The 22712-nt window shown below is 40.8% G+C and overlaps 1 protein-coding gene across 6 annotated transcripts in view; it reads left to right on the top strand.

The window, feature by feature from the left end:
* Positions 1-22712, top strand: part of NTM (neurotrimin) — a 929477-nt gene that overhangs the window by 888461 nt on the left and 18304 nt on the right. For all 6 annotated transcript variants that reach the window (XM_037000867.2, XM_073239476.1, XM_073239473.1 and 3 more), the window contains 2 exons: positions 19454-19588; positions 21519-21639. In XM_037000867.2, coding sequence (XP_036856762.2) covers positions 19454-19588; positions 21519-21639 — 256 coding nt within the window. The remainder of the gene's footprint in view (positions 1-19453; positions 19589-21518; positions 21640-22712) is intronic.

Below are 22712 nucleotides of genomic sequence, written 5' to 3'. Positions count from 1 at the left end.
TATACCCTGTATATTTTGAATATTAGATTTGTAGACTCTTGATCCTGTTAAAGTCTCTTGAGCATACACTTAGAGGTAGAACTGGCTGTTTTTACCACCAATCAATTCAGGAGGTTAATGCCGTAAGTACTCACCCTCCCTCTGCTGATTGTGGTTGCGATGACAGTTCCATTTTCAAAGTCTTCACAGTGTTATGAAGATGTGTTCTCCATTGGTCAACTATAATGCTGTGTGGTTGTATGCACTACAGTGCAGTTCTCAGAGCTCTTGGTATACTGTTTTGGGTGAGTCCCACACATGTTCAAAGGGGAATCTGAGAGTGTATTCACTTTTCTATGTGATCTCGTTCTTGACCTCCCTTCTTTCTGTGATTCCCTCTCATTCTCTGGCTCCCCTGGGCCCACTTTCCCTGACTTCTGCCTAGAAAGCAAAAATATTACTTCCCATTAATGTTTCTCATGTCCTATGTTTCAAACTCCAGAGCCAAGTAGTGAGACAAAAGAAGGGAAAAATAAAGAAACGGACATTCCTTCACATTTGTCAGACCACATGGGCCCCTTTCCCCAGGTCCTCTGATCACAAAGAAGTTGTTTTCCTTTCAAGAGCTAAGTGTTTATCTGACCACTGTTAACCACTGCGATTGCTGCTGTGGGGCAGCAGCTCCAGGAGTGAGGTTTACTCCAGGGCAGAGCCAAGAGGAAAAAACCACCACAAAAACTGGGCGTGTCTCTCACTCTCCCCATCTTGCAAGGTTCCCCATTCTCCAGCCTCAGACCCAAAAGAGGGCATTTATTTTGAAGCCTTTTCTGTTTGCATCTACTGCACAGTTTCAGGATTCTGACTGCTCTGAGTCTAAGCCAGAAAGATAGGGGAAAAAAACATAAAAGAAACAAAAAACAAGAAACTTACTACTACATTGTTCTTTCTTCAAGTTTTGATTTTCCTCCCCAATCTGCTTTCTCTTGTTTACTTTTTGGAGTAGCCAGACATATATTTTTTACTGTGTCTGTCTGCTTATAATGAAAGGGAAAGATTAGATAAGGTGTGCTTTCTCCATGTTAACTGAAACTGCAAGTCCTATGAAGAATTAATAATAATAGTAGTAATAATAATAATAACTAAAAAAATCAGTCCAATTCTTCTATTATTACCATGCATGTGTAATGTTTAAACAATAGCAGTCAACAGACATCCACTACTTACCTGCCCTTGATAAACCACTGGAATAGGGAAAATGGAAGCTAGGAGTAATGGAAAAAGGTCTACACAGTCAGGTATGTGTATCATGCGTTATCAAAGAATTTAACAAGGGTGCATTCCTTCATTTTGGGGCTGTGAATACATATTTGAATGCAGAGTAGGTTAACAGAGTGTGTCCATCCAAATACAGAGAGAAGATTAATGTTGACCTAGGAAACTGTAAATTCATTGGAAGCAGGGAACATATCAGCTAAAGCATTCATTCATTCATTCAACAACTGTATATTGTGAATACTGTATGCTGTAGACACAGCCTTTTGTTAACTTATATTCTGAAGGGAAAAATAGATAAACGACTAGACCATTTCAATATGATGTAATAACGTATTATCTGTAGAAAAAAGCACTGGAGTTCTGATGTACTGTGAAGACGGAGGCAAGGAGGTGTTATCCCAGGGGACCCAAAGGTTAAGGAAGGATTCTCATAAGAGATGTAATCTAAGTTGTGACCTGAAAGGAGAAAAAAAAGAAAAAGAGAGACAGCTTGAGAGAGAAAGTGTTTCCAGGTGATAACATGAGGAAAACTATGGACAAGAATATAAGATGACATTCTTCTGGAACTGTAATTTTTTTCAGTGAGATGTGAGCCAAGTACAGAAATATACTGTGGGGAAAGAATAAGAAAATAAAGAGGTGTTAGGTTATGATGGGCCACATAGTCATTTATGCTGAGTTTGGGTGACTGGATCAGATGTATATACCTACCTAATAGTATTATTGAAAAATAATGTCTGTAAATAAGCTTTGCAAATTAGAAAGTCCAGAGGCTATTTCAGTAGTCCCTGAAGTATAAGGTGATAGGGGTAAAAAAAGAAGAGGATAGATTCAAGACATATTTCAGAGGTAGGATCAATAAGACTTAGTGATGGAGTCAGTATTGTGGTCAGGAAGAGGTAAGTGTTGAGAATGATTCCCAGAATCTTCTTTTGAGCAATTGGGTCAATAAAGATGCCGTTTGTTAACAGGAGAAAAACTGAAGGAAAAGAAAGTTGGAAGGAGAAAATGAACAATTCCATGTTGTACACATCAAATTTGGATGCCCATGAGACTTCCAAGTAACTCTTAGGTAGGGCATTGCATATATGAGTCTGGGACCAATGAAGAAGATATAAGCTAGAGGTATAAATTCATGGTTGATTGCTATAAAATTGCATGTTCAAAGACAAGGCATAAATAACATTACCTGGAAAAGAAAGAATTTCATAAGATCTGGCTCTAAAATTTCCTAGCACATGGAGGTTGGATAAAATAGTAGAAACCAGTAAGGGAGATTTAGAAGAAGCATCCAAAGAGATAGAGGGAAAATCAGGAGAAAAAAGCCAAGAGAAGGCCATTTAAACATTGTCAACCAAGTAGATTGCCACCAAGAAATCCTTAAGAAAACGCTAAAAGTGTGCAATGAATTTGGCAACTTGCCAGTCATTCATTGACCTTCATGTGAGTAGGTTCAGTGAACAGATGTGGGCAGAAGGGAGGATGAACTGACTAAAGAGTGAATATGAGGTGAAGAGTTCTAGAGAGCACACTTGGACAACAGTTTTGAGAAGCTTGGCTGTGAAAAGAGGCTGTAAAACATGGAGTCAGTTGGGGGAAAGTGGTGTTAAGATAGACATTCAAGGTGAAAAATATCTAGGTACATTACAACTATGAACTAAGGCTGGAAGAGCAAACTTACTCTTATCTCTTGAGCAGAAATCATTTGGTGTGCCTAGAATGATATGTTTAAAAATAATAATAAAAGGAAAATCTTTGAGGCATAATAAATAAATTGGAGGGCGTGAAGGCATTGAAAAGTGAGAAGGGAAGAAATTATGGATCAGAAGGCAGCACTGGCTTCTTGATAGAAGGGGATAGAGCTGTGCGGTCAGACAGTGTAGGAAGAGTGGAGGTAAAGGAGTTGAGAGTAGTTTCCAGTGAGGGATTGCAATGAGGGGTTATGAAATCAAAGTTTTCTAAAACTTAGGAGACAATGAGATGACAAGCACATAGAGGTCTGTAGATTTGATCGTGAGAAAATGAGAGAAGCCTGGCTTTTTGGTCTCTGCCTCTGTAAGTTGATCACCATTAAAGGATAGCAGAGGTGGACGGGATAATGATGCGGCGGTGAGAGGTCTGCAGAGAACAAAGAAGGGAAAATAAGCCTTGAGAGAGAGCCACACAGAGTGTGGTTATCAGGGAAACACTGTAGAATTTCAGGACAGTGATGAATGCTCACTTGAGGTAGGTGGACATGGACGTGTGGTGAAGTCAAACTGCTTGTCAGTGGGAGATTCCCAGAGAAGACACAGGGAAGACAGGTATTTGGATCCATCAAGAGTGCGGTTTCTTCAGGCTAGTGGAACGTATATATAGAGGTGAAGGAGTTGTGGATATTTCTCAGGGAGAGATTACAATGATGGGCCATAAAAACCTAGGTTTTATCACATTGGATATAAAAATAAAAGGAACTAAAAATTGCTCATCAGTGGATTTGAGGCCTCAGTGAAATAAAATAATTCTTCCCATAAAGTCACTGAGCACATGTTTTGGCAAAGACAAGAAATCATGGATAGTAAGATGCTCAAATTCATGACCTCCAAGGTGATGCTGTTTCAGACAAGTTCCAGGTGTGACTGTGTAGAAGTGAGCAGAGGAAAAACTCATTGGAGATGAGGACATCGATAATGTGAGAATCAGGTTTTTGATGGATTATGTTTCTGGACAACAGAGTCACAGAGCATGATGATGGGAGTTGGGATGGAGATGAGGACTCTACGCCGGGAGCAAACATGCTCAAGGTGTGGGTCGGAATGACCAGAAGGTCAATAAAGAGGGGCAGTGTGGTGAGGCAGAAGAGCGCATAATTATTTGGGTGATATAAGCCTCGAGGGTGCAGGGTTTAAAAAATAATGGAGCCTAGAAATTTCATCATAAAGTAAAGATACAAACTGACAATAAAATATATCAGCAGGCTCCATTTGACAGGCAGGATAGGTGATGCCCAGTCTGTATGACAGTGAGGCGGAGGTCTCTGTCTGAGAAGAAGGTGAGGATAGGCAGGAGTGACTGATTCTGCAGTGGAGGATGTGGAGAGCAGGGTGGAGGCACTGTGAAGGGAAGAAAGGGCGTGGAGTTGAGTCAGATGCAAAAGTGCAACATGAGACTATGGGAAACAGGAGGAGGCTAGAGAGATTCAGACTTGCACATCAGGGGTCCAAAGACTACCAGCCAAATCCAGTAGGCCGTCTGATTTTGTGTAAGTCCTAAGGGCTAAGAATGGTTTTTACATTGAGTAAATTTCATCAAAAGCAGAATATTATTTTGTAACACATTAAGATTATGTGACGTTGAAATTTCATTGTCCATAAGAAAGCTTTATTGGAATGCAGCTTCTCTCACTCATTGTCATATTCTCCATGGCTGCTATAGAGGTCGAATGGCCTGCAGGGTCTGAAATATGTTAAGTTTTGTCTTTTACAGAAAAAAGTTTGTTGACCCCAAAGGACGTTGAGGAGGGTCTATTGGAGAAGAGTGGCTACCAAGTCAATGCGAGGGTCTTCAAAGTGTCATCGGTCACTTCAGTGTTCAGGCTAGCTGTTCCCAAAGACTTCAGCAAAAGAGTAGTTGTGGTTAACACTCCCAGAGGGGTGCCAATGGCTTTGAGCATTGATGAGAACACAGTAGTCATGCGAGTGAGCTTCCGATTTGTAAGGAACTGGTAATTGCCTTTAGCAAACACGTGCATTTTGCCTGCTTTCTGTTTTATATGTAATTTTGTCATCTGCTTATCTTGCTTTTTTACAGTCTTCTCCTCTTCTTCTCTGTCTCTCTGTGTCTCCCTCTTTATCTCTCTCTCAGCCCTGCCTTTACCAACTGCTGACACCATCGTGCATTCATGAGCTCCTGTCCATTTCTCCACCTCACCATGGAAGTGTCACTCAAGTCTTAGATGTGGCAATTAATCTACTGAAGTAGAGAAATAGAACAGAAATAAAGGATAACTTGAGGCCATCAGTTAAGATTGTTAGTTTTTTCAAGTCAAAGACTAAGATTGTTAGTTTTGGCTGGTGATCAAGTAAAATGTTCCTTTATCACATCTCTTGGAATTATGAGAAAGGGAGTTTCTAGGTTTGGATAAGCCCGGAGGAGTGGGAGTTCGTGCAGTTTAGGTGGAGCAGTTGAGGACAGGTGCGTGGGGACGGAGCAGAGCGCCGTCCGTGGCAGACGAAGCCCCAGATCCCAAGAAGGAAGGAGGGCGGGGAAGTCAGGTGAGCGCACGTGTGAGAACAGGGGCATTTGTCCCACTTGCTTGTTCATTTTAGTTTCAAACTTCTTGAAGCAGGTAATGGGGGAGCTCAGGATGGTTCTGGTGCTCCGGCACAAGGTTGCCACATTAGGCTGAGTTCAGTATTTTCTCAACAGAAGCAGCTGTTGCTTTAAACCACATGCCCAGTGGCCAGCTTCCATTCTTGGCATAGTGCCGCTTGCTGGAACGCTTGCTGTTAGTGTTTCTAACGTGGAGGCTACCCTACCCCAAAGTGGAGTCCCATTTTGTGTCGATGGCAGCACTTTTTTTCCTGCCTGTTCCAGAAAGGTACAGAGCCTAATCACACACCCAGCAATCATCCCACTACTAATTACGTATAGACAGAGCTGAATCACCAAGCTGATTCCACTTGGACAAGATTCAGCTGAATTGATGATGACATAAAAAAGCTCTCTGAGACACTTCTGATTAGGGCACGCAGATCCTAACTCATTCAGAGGAAGCAGGGACATTAGCTCCAAGAGCCTTTAACTGAGGGCATTTTTGGAGATGGCCAGACCTGGCACTTTCCTTATTCACACCAGGTCTAGCTTGAAGAAGGTTTTTTTTTTTTTAGTCCTCTTTAGGAAATGTGGAGAAAAAAAATATTTAACCTCAGGAGATGTGAGAGGTCTCTTTATATGTCTAGCACTTTATCAGACTGAAAAAAAAACATTCAAGGATAGATATCTGCTGTTTTCTTAACAGTCACCAAAGAGGGCTTTAAATAGTTCACTATGACAGCCAGAAGAGCCCCCAGAATTAGCAGTCAGTTGTTCCGTTCATTCAGTCTTTGACCATATAATCATTTGGTGCCTTCTGTGTTAAACACACTATATGTATTAGTATTAGAGATATAAATAAGGTTCCCCTCTCTCTTGGAATTTTGAATCCAGTGGGGTAAACATATGGAAATACATAACAATGCAGTGTGATTAGTGTAACACTAGAAACAGACAAACAAAAACCCTGTGGAGAGGAGGTAAGGGAGCTTGAGTGTCAAGAAAGAGTTCCCAGAGGAAAGATATCTAGGTTTTGAACGAAGCATAGACATTTGAAAAGTAGACAAAGAGGTATTAGATCTCTGGCTGAGAAGAAGATACCAAAGCATAGATACACAGCCTAGTGCTGTAGGAACTTACCTGGTGCATCAGTGGGTGCGGGAAGAAAGAATTTAGGAATGCTCGTAGAGATGGAGACAAGCGCCAGCTCACAAGGAGCTCTTACAGCCTTGTGAAGGAGGCGCATGGGGCCATGGGAGGATTTAAGCAGGGCTGAGATGGACTCTTTTTGGTGATTATTTTGACAAGAATAACAATAATAAACTGGAGGTAGGTTGGTCAATAAATAGGGTGTTGTAATAATCCAGAGTAGATAATGGGTATCTGCATTAAGGTAGTTAACAATGATAGGAAAAGAGAACACATTTGAAAATCTAAAGGGGCTAAAGGCAACAGAATTTGTTGATCAGAGGTGAGGAACTAGAGAAAGAGAAAAACCAGATGGGACTCTGTTTTGTCTTAGGAGAATGGGGAGTTTACTGTGCTACCAACAGAGAACAGCAGACACAGGGACAGGAGAGAGGTTGAGAGGCAAGATAATGAACTCAGCCCATGGTCTGTGAGGCACTCAGAGGAGGCTTTTGGTTGGCAGTTGAGCAGGTCCTACTGGGATAGGGTGTAGATGTGGAAATCACTGATAATTTCAAACTTATAAATGAGAATGACCCAGTGGCAGGGGACAGGACCTTATTTAAGGGCAGGGTAGCCTTCCTCCTACAGACTGATCCTTCTGGCATTTGTTGACCACCTATTATGTGTCTCTCTGCTGTGCATGTGCATGAATTTTCTCTTATAATCTTTGGACCTGACCTGTAAATGATACTAATGTCTGCATTTTGCTAGCTAGGAAACTGAGGCTCAGTAATTTACTCAGGGCTACCTGATTGCTAAGAGAAGTAGCCACAATCAGGATTCAGAGACACTGGGCTGTTCCCAGTCTCACACATTCTGTCACACATGTTGTCTTGTTTTCATACCTGTGTTCTATCCAGGACCCAGGTGGGCATATCCACATTCACATTCTGTGTGAAATGAAGGGAGGCAGAAGGAAGCATTAGTAGTTTAATTAATGAAAGAGTAAATTAACTCTTCCTTTCCAACACTCTCTTTTGTTTTAGAGTTTTTGTGTCAGAATTCCACCCATGTGTAAGTGGCACAACAAGATCAGGTAAGGTCAGGGCCCAAGCACATGAGTCTTGCAGTACCATTTGCCAGCAAGGAGCTCTGGTGGTGGGTAAATTTTCAGAACTATTTGGAAAGATTTTACTTTATATTTTTGTATGTGTGTTTAAAGGCTATCATCAAATATGGAAAATACCAAGGCTCTCAGTCATGTCTTCCTTTCTCTCTGGGCCCATATCACCCACACCAGCGGGCTTGCTGCTATTCTATATTTCCATGTGATTTTCTCAAGTCACTCACACACATCCTGTCACCTGTGACCATTGGGAACACTAGGACATTTCCATCTGTAGTACTGGTGGCACTTTGCGGTTTCCTCTCATGAGCTGATCTGAATTTTTCATTAGGTTATCTTAATTGTAGAGTCATTCTCCCTCCCCATCTTTTCTACTCTCTGTTTTCCCCCAAGTGTCATTTTGTCATTGGATGTTTGTCTACGAATAGAACACGTCAGGAAGGCCTTCACTCTGTGCTGTATCTGAGGGTGTTTTGAGAGGCCCTTGCCTCCCTGCTCCCTCCGTGTGTGGCGGGCGTTTTGTTGAGCACCCAGTGGCTGTGCATCTCCACGGGAATGAGAGAACCCTGCGCACTCCATCCCTTCCATTCTAAGTCTTGATGGGAAAAGAACTCCCTCCTTTTAATAATACCGCCCCCCTCCCGTCAGGTATGTCCATCTATTCTTCAAAAGGATTACTTACAAGTTACTTACCTTCCCATCCTCCACAAAGTATTTAATGAAACACTCGCAAGGCTGTGCTGTACTCCTACAGGTATGCCTCTCTTCCTATCATCAGTTATAGTTTGAAGAGTTTTTCTGTCTTCTTTTTTGTGGGGCTGAGTGCTGATAGAGATTTGATTCTGTGCCGTCACTGGGAAGTGAACCAAAGGAACATAGAAGGGTGGACAGTAATCTTTTTGTGCTCTAAGCGCCACAAACACATACGCACACATGCGTCATATCATCTCCCGAGGTCAAAAGCCCCTGAGGTTAGATCCTACAGTTCTCAGATAAAGAGCCCCTGTTGTTAAACAATCAAATGTCTTCATGGTTAAATTATAGACTGACTTTCCTGAATGCTCAGCTTTCCCAAGGCAGCTCAGCACCTGGGCTTAAGGAAGCTCCCTGCAAGTGGACTTTTGACCTGAGGAAGGGGGTAATAGTGTCAGGAGAGCCTTAACCCGTTAGGGGCCTCTCAAGGAAAGCCGGGCAAGGGATTTCAAATAAATTAAATTCTTCACATGTCTCATTACTCACTACTGGCTTACATTTCTGAAGATTTAGAAAAAGAGAAACTAAACAGCCAAGATACTGAGGTAATATGACACTGAGAAGTTCTATATTTATCCCCTATCAATGTCTTTCAGATCAAATTGGCTGAGTTTACAAATCAAAACCTGATTTAGTTATTTACTTATTTATTTATTTATTTATTTTTGTAGCAGCCATCAGCTGCGTTACTGCAAATACCCAGGTTCCAGACAGCAAGCTGCAAACTCCAAACATCCAGCTGCTTGCTTTCTGGCTTTGATATCATCACCCATAATAGAGGGTCTGCATGCAAAACCAAGCCGACAAGGTCACAAACAGGCCTACAGCAGAAGAGCGCACAACTCCCAGGGCCCAGCCGGCTGCTGAGGTCACATCTACCAAGAATACAAGCATCATACCATGAAGGGAAGGGGTAGGCCTCAGACATACGCAGGGCCTGGCTCTGTGGAGGACAGGGCTCATTGTCCTATAATTACATTTGGGGCTGCAGCTCCTCCTTCACACAAAGCTAATGGTTATTCTCAGAAAATTTCCCAAAGATTTAAGGAAATTATTTTTTCTTCCTTCTATATATCTGTAAAAAATATATAACATTTCATATATGCCTATTCACACATATGCAAACATATACATATATTCAGTTTCAACTATCAAATGAGTTCTTAATATATGCCAAGATTATATATAAGCAAAACCTTTTGCTGACAGAGATAGACAGAAAGATAGGTAGGTAGATAGAAAGATAGAGGGATGGATGGATAGATAGATAGACAGATATAGATAGATGATAGATAGATAGATAAATAGATAGATAGATAGATAGATAGATAGATAGATAGATAGATAGATAGATAGATAGATAGATAGATAGATAGATGGATGGATAGATGGATAGATAGATAGATAGATAGATAGATAGATAGATAGATAGATAGATAGATAGATAGATAGATAGATGTAGATAGATGATAGTTAAATAGATGATAGACATTCAATTTACAGTTGACATCTGTTTATGTAATATTTTTATTGGATCTCTGTCACTTTATGATAGAATCATGTTATTAGATTAATTTTTAATCTGTCACTTTGTTTTTCCATCTTAAGCAAAGAGGATAGTGAACACTGGAGCTGTTTGGAGGATGGTATCTTCTTTGTGTAAGACATGATGTAAGGAAAGCTGTAACAAGCTGGAGGAGCTCACAAACAAACAAGTCTCAGGAATCCGATGGAAAGCTGAGGAAAATAAGTTTCCCAAAGCAGTGTCCATGTGAAACAGTTACAAATCTGAGGCTGGCAGGCAGGGAATGACATGCAGACACCACCACGCATTGTACACAGAAGGACCACAGTTCGTGTTACACCAGCAGCCAACACTGTACTGTGTTCCAGGGCAATGCCTCTCATAAATGGAAGCCAGCTACTGAGAACAATTCAGTCTGCCTCTTCCCCCAAAATGCTACCTGTATTTACCTGCATTTGTGATCAAGGGTAATTTTCTCATCTGCTCTCTGAGGCTGTACAGTGCTATAATATGCAAAAGCAGAACTTTTTTCCTAAAGGAGATCTTATGAATTCACTCCTTCATGGAGACCCCATTAGACTCACCTTGCCACCAGCCAGGCCATTTGTATCCAGAGGAAAGATCAAGGAGAAAAAAAAAAAATATATATATATATATATATACAATGTGTTTATATCTTTTTATTCTTCATTGTGAAATGAGAGACATTTCTCAAGCCCATGAGCAGCTACACAGTGTATCTGCTTTCTTAGAAGAAATGATCCTGAGAAATTGTATCTCTTGTAAATCAAATCCTGTTTTAAGTGAAGGGAGTAGAACTCCCTAGTTAAAGGATTTGTGGTGAAACCTTTGTCAAGTTAGTTATTATTAAATCTCTACTAGAAAATCAGAGATCTGATTATTCTTTCATTTCTGCCTGGTGATTTTCTTGTATTAAGGATCATGTATGTTAAAATGTGCTCAGACCGAGTTGTGGCATCAGGAAGAATGATGGTCATGATAAGTACCATTTATTGAGGGCCTACTATGTTCTGAGTACTTTACACATATTCACTTATTTAATACCCTCACTAACCTTATAAGGTAGGATGAGGTCACCATTTTACAGGTGGGGAATCTGAAGTGCAGAGGATGACCTCCCAGCTAGTGTGATCTAGACCCCGTGTGAGGGCACAGGAGCTAAACATAGCCTCACGGTGCAGCCAGGGGCAAGTGATATGGGCACCAAGTGGTGCTCCAGCCTGACCTCAGACCCTTGGAAGCAATTCTGTGTAGAGAGTTCAACACTGACATCACGTCTGGAACCCCTGTTACACTGGTAGTCTGCCCTGTGAGAGAAGGTACCTGACTGGCTTTGTGTGTCTGATCCCGCAGCACAAGGAGTGCATCACTGCGAGGCTGATGCAGCCCTTAGGGCCAGTTTGCATGCCTGGGGACCCTCAGCCTGACCTCAAGACTTTCCTCTGACTGGTCCTGGGAGTCCCTACCATGTGCTCAAATACAAGTCTCCTCATGCTCTTCCCCTTGCCCTGCCCCACGGAGCCCCTCGCCAGGGCCTCTGCTGGCTCAGGAGAATGGAGGTCTATTCTAATCATTGTTGCCTGTGCACTCACCTTCCAGGCTGCACGGGGTCCTCAGGTGGCAGGGAATATGGAGGCACCCCTGATTCATCAGCAGGTGTTGACAGTGGCCCACCTCTAACGTCTTCTATAGCCACTGGCCCTAACCCCTTGCTCCAGCACATCTCAGACCCATCCCTCCAGGCTTGCAGGGCTTAGTCCCAAGGAACAGTAACCAGGTCTGTCACATTGTCCCTCTCCAACCGATCTCCAAGCATCTGAACAAAGCATGTCTTCTTCCGTCAAAGCACAAAAGCGGCCATGATAGTCAGTTCATAACAAAGGCACATGGAGGGACACCAGCTGACCTGTCCTGTGAAACAGCTGCCCCTGGAGCCCCATCTGAGTTGAACAGGAACATCCTGGTACGAACTGAGAGGGAAAGTGGGAGCAGGGGCCAGAGATCCAGTCTAGTATGAGGCTAGTCACAGTGTTTGAACTAATCATTAAAATAATTCCCTCCAACTCTCAAGTTCTGGGATTCTACGTTCTTTATTTTTCCAGTTTCTGAGGTCCAGTGGTTTTTATCTCAACTGCTATATATGCCATAAAAATATTTAGCAAGGAGACAGCTGTGTCCTCTCCTCTCCAATGCTACAGCTGTTCTGACAAGCTTATTCTTGGGTGCAATAAGAATGATAATTGTGGCTACTACTATTTTGTGTTGTGAAGGATTTTAATGCCCAATTTATGAATTCAGAAACCTGGGGTTTTCTTTTCCAAAGGGGTATTACTTCACAGGGATGTTTTTGTCCTTTGCTTGGCTGTAATCTGCTGAGCTCAACCCTTTGGACAATGTGCAACTCCTTTGGGGATTTGGGGGCAGGTGTAATTATGTTTCCAACTTGCTTCATTTCACTGCTGGGGTTGTCAGATTCCACTTAATGAAATAGCTGTGCTTCTCAAAAGTTGGCTGTAAAACAAATTCTGTTAGATAAATCATACTTCCTCGGCAATCTATGTTTTTAAATTAAAGACACATACCTCTGAGGAAATAATCGGCCCCAAGACTAAATATGCATTCTACTAAACACTCAGTAAACCTTTTAAAATCACATATTTAAAGGAAGTCTGTTTTGTTAGAACACTAATAGCGATGATACTTTTTAAAGTCGGGAAATACAAATATTGCACTAAGAAAAATTGCCGGAAGTGACCCTGTCTAGGGAATAGAGCCACATAAGGATCAGGAGAGTGACATGGGTCCCCTCTTATTTTTTTCAATTGAATTCAGACTATAGTTCTGAGTCTGTCAGTCAACTGGTTTATTAATAAGAAGTTTACAGATTTCAAATGACGTAAACTACTTTCCCAGGTGCCCTGAGAACCAGAAAAGTCGAAGACTTGGTCCCTGCTCTCAAAGAGTTCCTATTGCCTTAGAAAATAAGACTAGTGCATAGAGCATAAAAGAATTAGAAAATACTATCATATTTACAAGAGCTGTAAATTCTGGCATCCAGAGACCTGTTGTGCTCTGTCACTAACCAGATACAGACCTCTCTAAATTGTAGTTTCCCACATGAAAAATATAGGGCTTGAACAAAATCACTAATTCTCAAATTTAGCTATACATGAAAATTTCCTGGTAAAACTTTGAAACTTCTCATCCAGGAGATTCTGCTTTAGTCGGTGTGGGTGGGATCTAGACATCTATATTTAAGCAACTAAATTGGTTTTACTGGAGTCAGACTGTGTTCTAACATGGCAGCTATGGAACTGTATCATCATTGATGTCACTTTAAGCTCTTTAGTTTCATTCTTTTATGATTTTAAAGACTAGAGGGACTCTTCATGCAACAGGTGTGCAGGGCAGTCATAGGCACTGAGAGTCAGGAGATGGATGGGAATGTATTAGTCTCCTCAGGATGCCATAGCAAAGTACTAAAAATGGGAGGGCTTACATAAAGGAAATGTGTTGTCTTACTGTTCTGAAAGCTAAAAGTCAAAAATCAAGGTGGCGGTCAGTCCCTGTTCTCTCTGACAACTATAGGGGAGAATCTTACCTTGCTTCTTCTAGCTTCTGAAATTTGCCGGCCATCCTTGGCTTTCCTTAGCATCACGTGGTCTTCTTCTTCCTGTGCGTCTTCACATCATCCTCTCTCTGTGCACAAATTTCTCCTTTTATAAGGACACCAGTCACAGGAGATTAGGGACCACCCCAGTACTGCATCATAATTTGCTTACCTTTGTAAAGACCCTGTTTCCAAACAAGGTCACATTCTGAGGTGCTGATGCCTCAAAATATCTTTTGGGGGATTACAGTTCAGTGTATAGCAGGGTGTTTTTATGGAAGAATTAGAATTTGAAAGCGAGGTGGTATTTGCTTAGGATGACAGGAAGAACGTAGCTTCCAAAGTGGTAGAAGCAATCTGTGCATAAATGGAATAATCATGTCTGTCCAAGATGAAAACTAGCATGCTCTGGCTTCAGAGTTGTAGTAGAGGAGGTGTTGATAATAATGATAATTATACTGGCTTTCCATCCTCAAAGCGACCTTAGGTAATATTATTCTAAATGAGTCATAGAGCTGAAGACAACGGTGGTGCAGAGGACTTAGGTAGCTTGACATGTCATAAAACTTGTGGGTAGAGGATTATCTGATCCCAAACAAGCTTTTCACCATAATTATCTGTTGCCTTCCTCACGGCGCTAATGCTAGATAAACTCGGATGAGTAGATCGGGGCTCCTTCATGAAGGACATTGATAAGGCAGCAGAGTTTGTGTTTGATGTTATAGAAAATAGGGAGCCATTTTTAGTGTCTGAAGAGGTGTGACATGATGAAGGGGATATTTTAGGAAGATGAGTGTGTCATTACCACTTAAGGATTCATTTTCTTTAGAAAAGAAAGACTTATAAATGAGGAGCTATTGACCATGAAGAGTTTCTGATTTGCTTCTTCCTCACTGGTATCTCTTAACCAAGAATTTCCTTTAGCAACTTTAAATGCCCTTTAAAGTATATTCTCTTGATCTTTTTTTTTTCCTCTGATATTCTGTGTAAGTTCTTGATACGAGTGATAAATTATTTCATAGCCAGAGAACAAATGCTGTTAAAGGAAAACTTCCCTGGAATCATGAACTCTTATAAATTCAGATTTCAATTTAGTGAGGTTTTTTTGTTTGTTTGTTTGTTTGCTGGTATTGGTTTACTTGTTTGCTTTAAGCAGCACCTATGGGAACTTCCTTTTTGGTGGTTCAAAGTTCAACTGTTACGTATATAGTGATCAACCTCATTTTGTTTTTGCCGTGTATGCTTCTGGTAGAGAAAAAGTATGTGAAGACAAAGGTGAAAATAATGATAATGAAAGCTAAACTGTATGAAGCATTTTATTGTATACAAATTAGTTTCACGTGCTTTGCCCAGTTTAATCAGAAAGTGTGAACGTAGTAATTGGTGAGTAATGGAGTCATTGTGGCTTTCCTGTAATTCTACATTTGGTCTGGAAGCACATGATAGTAAAATTTAGCCTCATTGTTTTTTCCAGGATGACATAAGTATAGATCCCCAACCTCTGTAAATAGCAACCTGGATCAGTAGGGAACATTCACTTCCCCCAAACCTTAAGCCGTCTAACTTCTTTCCCTATATAAGATTGCCTGATATTATTATATAAAATTATATGTACACTAACACACATGTTCCCAAAGAAAACTTGAGTTCTTGATTGTGATTACCCTGATATTTGTGTACTTGCATTTCAGCCAATGACTGCAAACCTCTAACTTGCTTCTCTATTTGGGTATCCGTACAACAAATTCATAAATCTTACTGTGATCACATAAGAACATATTTGGATTATAGAATTAAAACAGATGGATGGTCTCTAGTTGGAGAAAAGAGTAAGAGACCATGTCACTTTGTTTCCTTGCTTCAATGGTGTAGTGCATGGCCTCCCAGGAGATCTGGGGTCCTAGCAGTCACTGCTTTGACACTGGAGCTCAATCCAGAAACAGCTGTCCAGAGCTAATTTATTTCCTAATGGTACGGCACTGTTAATTTATAAATTACATTGGTAATTCAAGCTATTATTAATTTCAGATGGTGTAGGGCAAGCCTAATTAAAATATGACACCAATTGCCACACATATGTACCAAGGACTACCATTTAAAATTAATGGGAATATTAAGTGTGACACTGATTCTCCAAGATGCTTTGCACAGTAATTATAGCATTCCAGCAGGGAAAGATGTGACAAATGTAGGCTTGAGGTGGGGAGCAAATAAACAATGACAATACAAAATGAATCACACATTTTTCAGTTAAACCTTTCCTTCTCATTTTCTCTATCTTTCCTCAAATCAAAGTTAGTACTTTTTCCCCTAAAGACACTTAGAAAACAATAACAATAAACGCTACTATGATGATTAGAAGTTTCTTACTGGTTGGGATTATGAGTCTTTATGAGTTTATGTGGTTGTCCTCTCTATATCTGGACTTTCTGTCTCTGTTTTCTACTTATTAACATTTTCCTAGTTATTCCTGTGAATTTAATTAACACTTGTTTGCTATGATAAATAGAGGCCGTTCTTTTACTTTTCTGTAGGTAGTAGAGGCAGCAGAGTTTCTACACATATATAGTGTGGATTCCATGTGGCATGAAGATGCATAAGGAAATGCTCAGGATGGCTTATTATTAGATGGTGGCACAGACTTACCATGACCAAGGTGTGGGGGCAGAGTTGGGCAGGTAGTGGCCCTTCTTTACAAGATAGGTGTCTTGTTTTTGCTGCCGTTGTTATTGCTACTGTTGTTATCTTGACAAAAATGGTGACCTTAACAATGTCAGAAAACAAATACAACCATAACTTACCTCCTGCATATGTCACTCTTTGTACGGTGTTAGTTTCTTACTGTTGTCATTTTCATGCCTTGGATTAGCAAGTTCACGTGGCATGATGGAGGGCTTTTATCACCTGGAAAGAAATGTTCCTTTCTTGACTTTCTCCTCCTGTGGGCCCACTCATGTTAATATAGCTTCACTCCACTGCAGTCTGCACCCCGAGGCAGATTCCAGGATTACTAACTAAAGTACTAGGTGTCCAGCACACCAGAATTCTTAAAGTGCTTTTGTGTATATATATAATATACACACACATTTTGTTAGTCCAAATAACCCTGTGGGGAATGAGGACTATATATTATGCCTGGGAAAATGTCTCAGCTTAAGCTTGTTGTCCCATAACAACTATTAAGAGCACCCTCTTTTCCTCCAGTTTACGTGACAAAATATACCATCATGTTGAATACCTTTATTTAACAGAGGAGTGGGATAGTCCTGAGATGAAAGCATGTACTTTTTTTAATGTGAAAATGTTCTTTTAAATATTGAGGTACCTGCAATAAAATGTAGGAATCCTGTTGTACATTTTGATACATTTTGACGTATACATACACTTCTGTAACCATCAACCAGATCAAGGTATCAAACATTCTTACCGATTTTCCCCCTTTACCATTTGATCCATCCCCCTCCACTTGGCCGATGGCAACCACCAGTCTGTTCTCTGTATCTATGAAACTATTTCTGTTTTGTCTGTGATTGATTTGTTTTTTAGATTTCACATGTAAGTGATATCATATGGTATTTGTCTTTCTCTGTCTGACTTACTTTATTACTTAGCATAATACCCTCTAGGTCCAACCATGTTGTCACAAATGGAAAGGATTCACCCTTTTCTATGGCTAGTATTCTATTGTATATGTTATCTTTATTATCCATCCATCTATGAATGGACACTTAGGTTTCTTCCATATTTTGTGTAAACAAGGCTCTGATAAACATAGGGGTACATTTATCTTTTTGAAGTAGTGATTTTGTTTTCTTCAGTTAAATTCCCAGAAGTGCAATTGCTGAGTCATATAGTATTTGTCTTTTTACTTTTTTTGAGAAACCTCCATACTTTTTACCACAGTGGCTGTATCAATTTTTATTCCCATCAACAATGTATGAAGGTTCGCTTTTCTGGATATCCTTATGACAACTGTTACTTTTTATCATTTTGATACTACCCATTCTGTCTGGCGTGAGGTGATAGCAATGATCAGAGATATTCTAATTGGCTTTGGAAAATGTCTGTAAAGGTCCTCTGTCCATTTTTTAATGAAATTAGTTGTGTTTTTGGTGTTGAATTATATGAGTTCTTAATATATTTTGGGTATTAGCCCTTTATTGGATATTTAATTTGCAAATATATTCTCCCATAGAGTAAGTTGCCTTTTTGTTTTGTTGTTAGTTTTCTGTACTGTGCAGCAGTTTTACTTTGATGCAGTCCCATTTATTTATTTTTGCTTTTGTTTCCCTTGTCTGGGGAGACATATCTAGAAAAAAATGACTAATGCTTATATACAAGAGTTTACTGCCTATGTTTTCATCTAGTAGTTTTATGATTTCAGGTGTTATATTTATGTTTTTAATCCATTTTCAGTTTATTTTTTTCTGTGGTGTAACACAGTGATCCAGTTTCATTCTTTTGCATATAGTTATCCAGTTTTCCCACCACCATTGATCAAAAAGACCATCCTTTCTCCCCACTGTATATTTTTACCTCTCTTGTCATATATTAATTGACCATATAATTGTGGGTTTATTTCTGGGCTCTCTGTTCTGTTCCATTGATACATGTGTGTGTGTGTTCTTACACCAGTACCATACTGTTCTGATTACTGTAGCTTTGTAGTATAGCCTAACATCAGGGAGTAGGATACTCCAGCTTTGTTCTCTTTTTTCAAGATTGCTTTGGCACAAGCAGTTACTTTTTTTCTCCATTGCCTTTCTTCATGGAAGCTAAAGCTCAAGTGATTATGGGTGGGAATTGTGAACCCATCTTCTAGGCTTTCCATATTTGGAGGTTTATATCAAGGTGTCAGGTAGGATGACTAGTAGGTAGAGGGTTGTTATTGTTTTTCAACAGAGAGCCTGAGTCTCAGGATGGTGAAGGGACAGAGTAAGATATGCAGCCGTGTCTTCTTGCTCTTTGCCCTCTGCCCTGTTTGTGTTTAGAGTACGGAGTCCCTTTTGATGGTTTGTCTTCAGGATCATGTAACCAAGAGCTCTAGCAGATTGAAGTTTAGAAAACTGCATTTTGCTTATCTCATTGTGTATCTACATTTAAGAACAGAAATTTACATTTATTTTATAAGTATTTCCATTGCCTTTTATGATTGTGTGTGTATGTATGTGTATAAATGCTAATGGGATATTTTAATTGATCCATAGTCTGGGTTGAAGTGATCACCTACACACTTTAAGGTTCAGTCTCAATGATACCTTGAGATCCGAAAGAGTTAATATTTACAAAGGTTACCTAACTTAAATCCCAGAGCTCACCTGCTAGGTAAGATTTGGTCAGTGTAAGTGATTATTAATCACTTACTGAAGATCGGTAACTCTCTAGGCACTGTGTTTAGTCCAGGTAGGGACACAAACATTTCTGTGGATCCAATGGAGAACTTCAGACAAGTTTTTTTTTTTAATTGAAGTATTGTTGATACGGAATCTTATATTGATTTTAAGTATACAACACAGTGGTTCAACAGTTACCCACATTATTAAATCCTCACCTCAAGTACTGCAGGTACTATTTTGATGGGAGCCGCGGACAATCAGGGCAGGGAGCGTCAGGACAGCTCATCAGAATCCGAACTCAGAAGTGGCACATTCTCTGCAGACATAACCATCTTATACTTTGTTTTCTAAGTTTATGCCTTCGGTGTTTTTTTTCTCCAACTTCACCACACCTTCTCCTGTAGCTGTGGGCTTTGTGAGTGAAGATGAATACCTGGAAATCCAGGGCATCACGCGGGAGCAGTCGGGGGACTACGAGTGCAGTGCTTCCAATGACGTGGCTGCGCCGGTGGTCCGGAGAGTAAAGGTCACCGTGAACTGTGAGTGGTCTCAGGGACCCCGTCCTGCACCCGCATGGGCCTGGCTGCTATCATAGCCACAACTAAGAGCCAGGTGGCAGAGCCAGCTGCTGACTCAGCACAGTAAATAATGCAGCACCTTGGCCCATTCACTGCTTTCAAGAGCAACAAATCCAAAACTCTAGTTTTAAAAGACAATGTATCCCAAAGGAGTTTAACACAGTCCCGAACTTGACTTATAGTCAGTGCATAATTTATATAACTGTGTCTTTGAATCCCTGTTTTCTCCATACTTTACTCATAACATTTCCAAGCTTCTCCTTCTTTAGACCTGTCATCTCCATAATAGGGAACACAAAAACTAGATGTGTAAAGGAAATACTATAATTTCCATGTACGGTACATTATTTTATCTCATCCTTTTACAATGATCTAAGTTAATGTACAAGGTATATATTCATAATTTACATATAGATTAACATATACATATTAGAGTGTGTATCTCAAAACCTGATTTTGACCAATAGAAGTACAGAATCCAAAAGGTTTGGGGGCCACTGCTCTAGACCCCTCATTCTCTTTTATCTACCATCCAAATTCTCTCTACACCTTTCCTACTCAACTCCACCTTCTCGCTCTCTCACCCTTTCCCTCTTAATTCCTCATTTTGTACATTCAGTTCTTTATGACATTTTGAACATTCTCTTTGCTATGCGCATTCCAGGAAGTCTTGTGACAGAATAGAACGCAAGGACTGATCCAACAGACGGGAAGCTTTTCCCTTCAAAACTTGGGTGGGGCAGACATAGAGGAAGAATATTATGTATTGGTGACTGCTCATTCTTGACTTGCATAGTTTGGTTTCTGTTGTAATCTGAACCTAATTAATGCTTTAAGAAGCAAGGAAATAGGACTAACAGCGCTACCATTTTTTATACCAAAATTGGCAGCACAGTTTCTGTTAAAAAAAGAGGCTTAAGATGACTAGCCGTTGTTAAAAAAAATTATCCTAAAGAGTAAGGAAATGTAAGCAAAGGGTAAACTTAGTTAGGAAAATAAGTGAAAGCTAGGGATAAGTCAGCACATGAAATATGTACCACTAGGTGGCTAGATGCAGGTCCAGAATAGCTAGGTGTTTGGCTGAGTCGCTAAAACAAAGAAGGGAAACATTTGCTTTAAACTTTATGTCCATAAAATAAAAGCAAACTCACTGTTTGGGAAAAGCCCTGCTTTTCCTGTTAGTGAAACCCTAAAGATATTTCTCTTTAGGGTCTCCACAAATAGAGCACTTTGAGATATAGTCAACAACATCACATATGCTATTTCCGCAGTAAGTAGCATGGCGAGTTTATTATGGCCGTTTGTCATAATGTACTTCCATGCAGACTGTAGGATGGTTAGGTAAAGACTTCAAATGAATGTGGGCCCAGTATCTGGATCTGGTTTGGTCTGACTTGACTCAGGGATACATTTTAGAATACCTAGAATGACTGATCTATCTATCCTTCAGGCAATTCTCTGTGAATATTATTTCTTGCAACTGAGCTTTTGATGGGAATTGAGTAGTTCAGGGTTATATACTCTGGCAAGAACCTAGTGTGCAGAAATTCTATAAGGCTGATTAAAGGTGCTGAGTGTCAACCCTTGGAGCATAGGGTTGATGGCTTGGCATCATCCTATGAAAGTTAAAAAGTTTAAACAGGAAATATGCCTGAATACCTGGTCATCCCACTTTTGAAGAAAGAGGAACAGAAGTAATACATGCTAGGAAGACCAAATTTTCTTTCAGAACAACCCTGAATGGCTTCATTCTCTGGCACAGTTAGTACAGCAATTTGTCAGCTCCATGAAGCTGAGGTAGGAGCAGGGAGTGAACCACAGAATCGGTGAATGAGACAGGCTGCCTCACTTCAGAATGCATTTTACAGGACGACGGGTCTTCTCTCTGCAGATCCACCATACATTTCAGAAGCTAAGGGCACAGGTGTCCCCGTGGGACAAAAGGGGACACTACAGTGTGAAGCTTCAGCAGTCCCCTCAGCAGAATTCCACTGGTACAAGGATGACAAAAGGTAAGCCTCCCTCCCTGCCCACCTCCCGCGCAGAAGGAGGAAAGCGTTTTTCAAGTCCTAATTCCAGGTGGTTGCAAATGAATTCCCACAAAACCCTCTTCTCATGGGCAGGGTACCTCGTGCCCATAAGGGGGAAACTGTGTGTAAACACATCTTTTCTTATTATTAGTGGACTTCACCTTTGTTTTTAATGTTGCCATGTGCAGTAAGCTCACCAGCCAACAGGCCTGAGAGTAAACTTTTTTCAGAAAAGCAAGATCTCAAAGGAAACCAAGAGGCCTATGTAAGGCTTGTAAATTTTTTATAGGCCAAGGAAATAATGTGTTCGGCCGGAAGCTATTTTTAACACGTTGTCAGGCTCGCATTAAGAAGTAAGGGTGCTCACAGGGTGCTGGGAGTGGCTAGCGACTTAGCTGTTGCTAGCCAGTCTCCAGGCCAGAAGCAGACAGTATCAGTGGCAGTGAATAAGAGAGTCCGTGACCCGATTAAGCCCTCCCTTTGTGCCCAGGTTGTTCTTTCCCTGCAGGAGAAAGGAGAGGGGGCTATTCCCTTCTCTTCCATTGTGGCAGCCATCGTAGAGATATTTGTTGTGATTCACTGAAGATTGTCACCGCAAGGAGTTATCAAATAGCACGTTAGCACAGGATCAGCAGCTCTGCGCAGCCAGGCAACATGACAATTACCGTTATCAAAGAGCTTTGTGAAGGGGAATGAGCAACAATGGGAAGAGCTGCCCATTTCAGAGCCCCTGCATAACAGACGGGGATGGGGGGCATGCAAAACGTCCTGAGGGGTGTGTGGGTTACAGGGGAGGAAGAGGTGACAGGCCAAGAGGCTGAGAGAGCAGCAGAATTGTGAGAAGGGGAACAGAGAGCAGTTTTGGGCCCAAGGTGTCCCAGCCGTTGCCCGGACTACTGAAGACCCCTCCCACGTGCCTGCTTTATCCAGAGGTTGGTCAGACAGCAGAAGCTCTTCCGGCCTCTGAATCAGTCATTAGATTTTGTCTAGAACCCTCTCACTTACTCATACGATTCATTGTGTCTTCTCCTAATCCTTCCGAGTGAGATGTAGTG

The sequence above is a fragment of the Manis javanica genome, chromosome 6 (assembly GCF_040802235.1).
Source record: "Manis javanica isolate MJ-LG chromosome 6, MJ_LKY, whole genome shotgun sequence".
NCBI lineage: Eukaryota > Metazoa > Chordata > Mammalia > Pholidota > Manidae > Manis > Manis javanica.
This window is presented reverse-complemented; position numbering and strand designations above follow the sequence as displayed.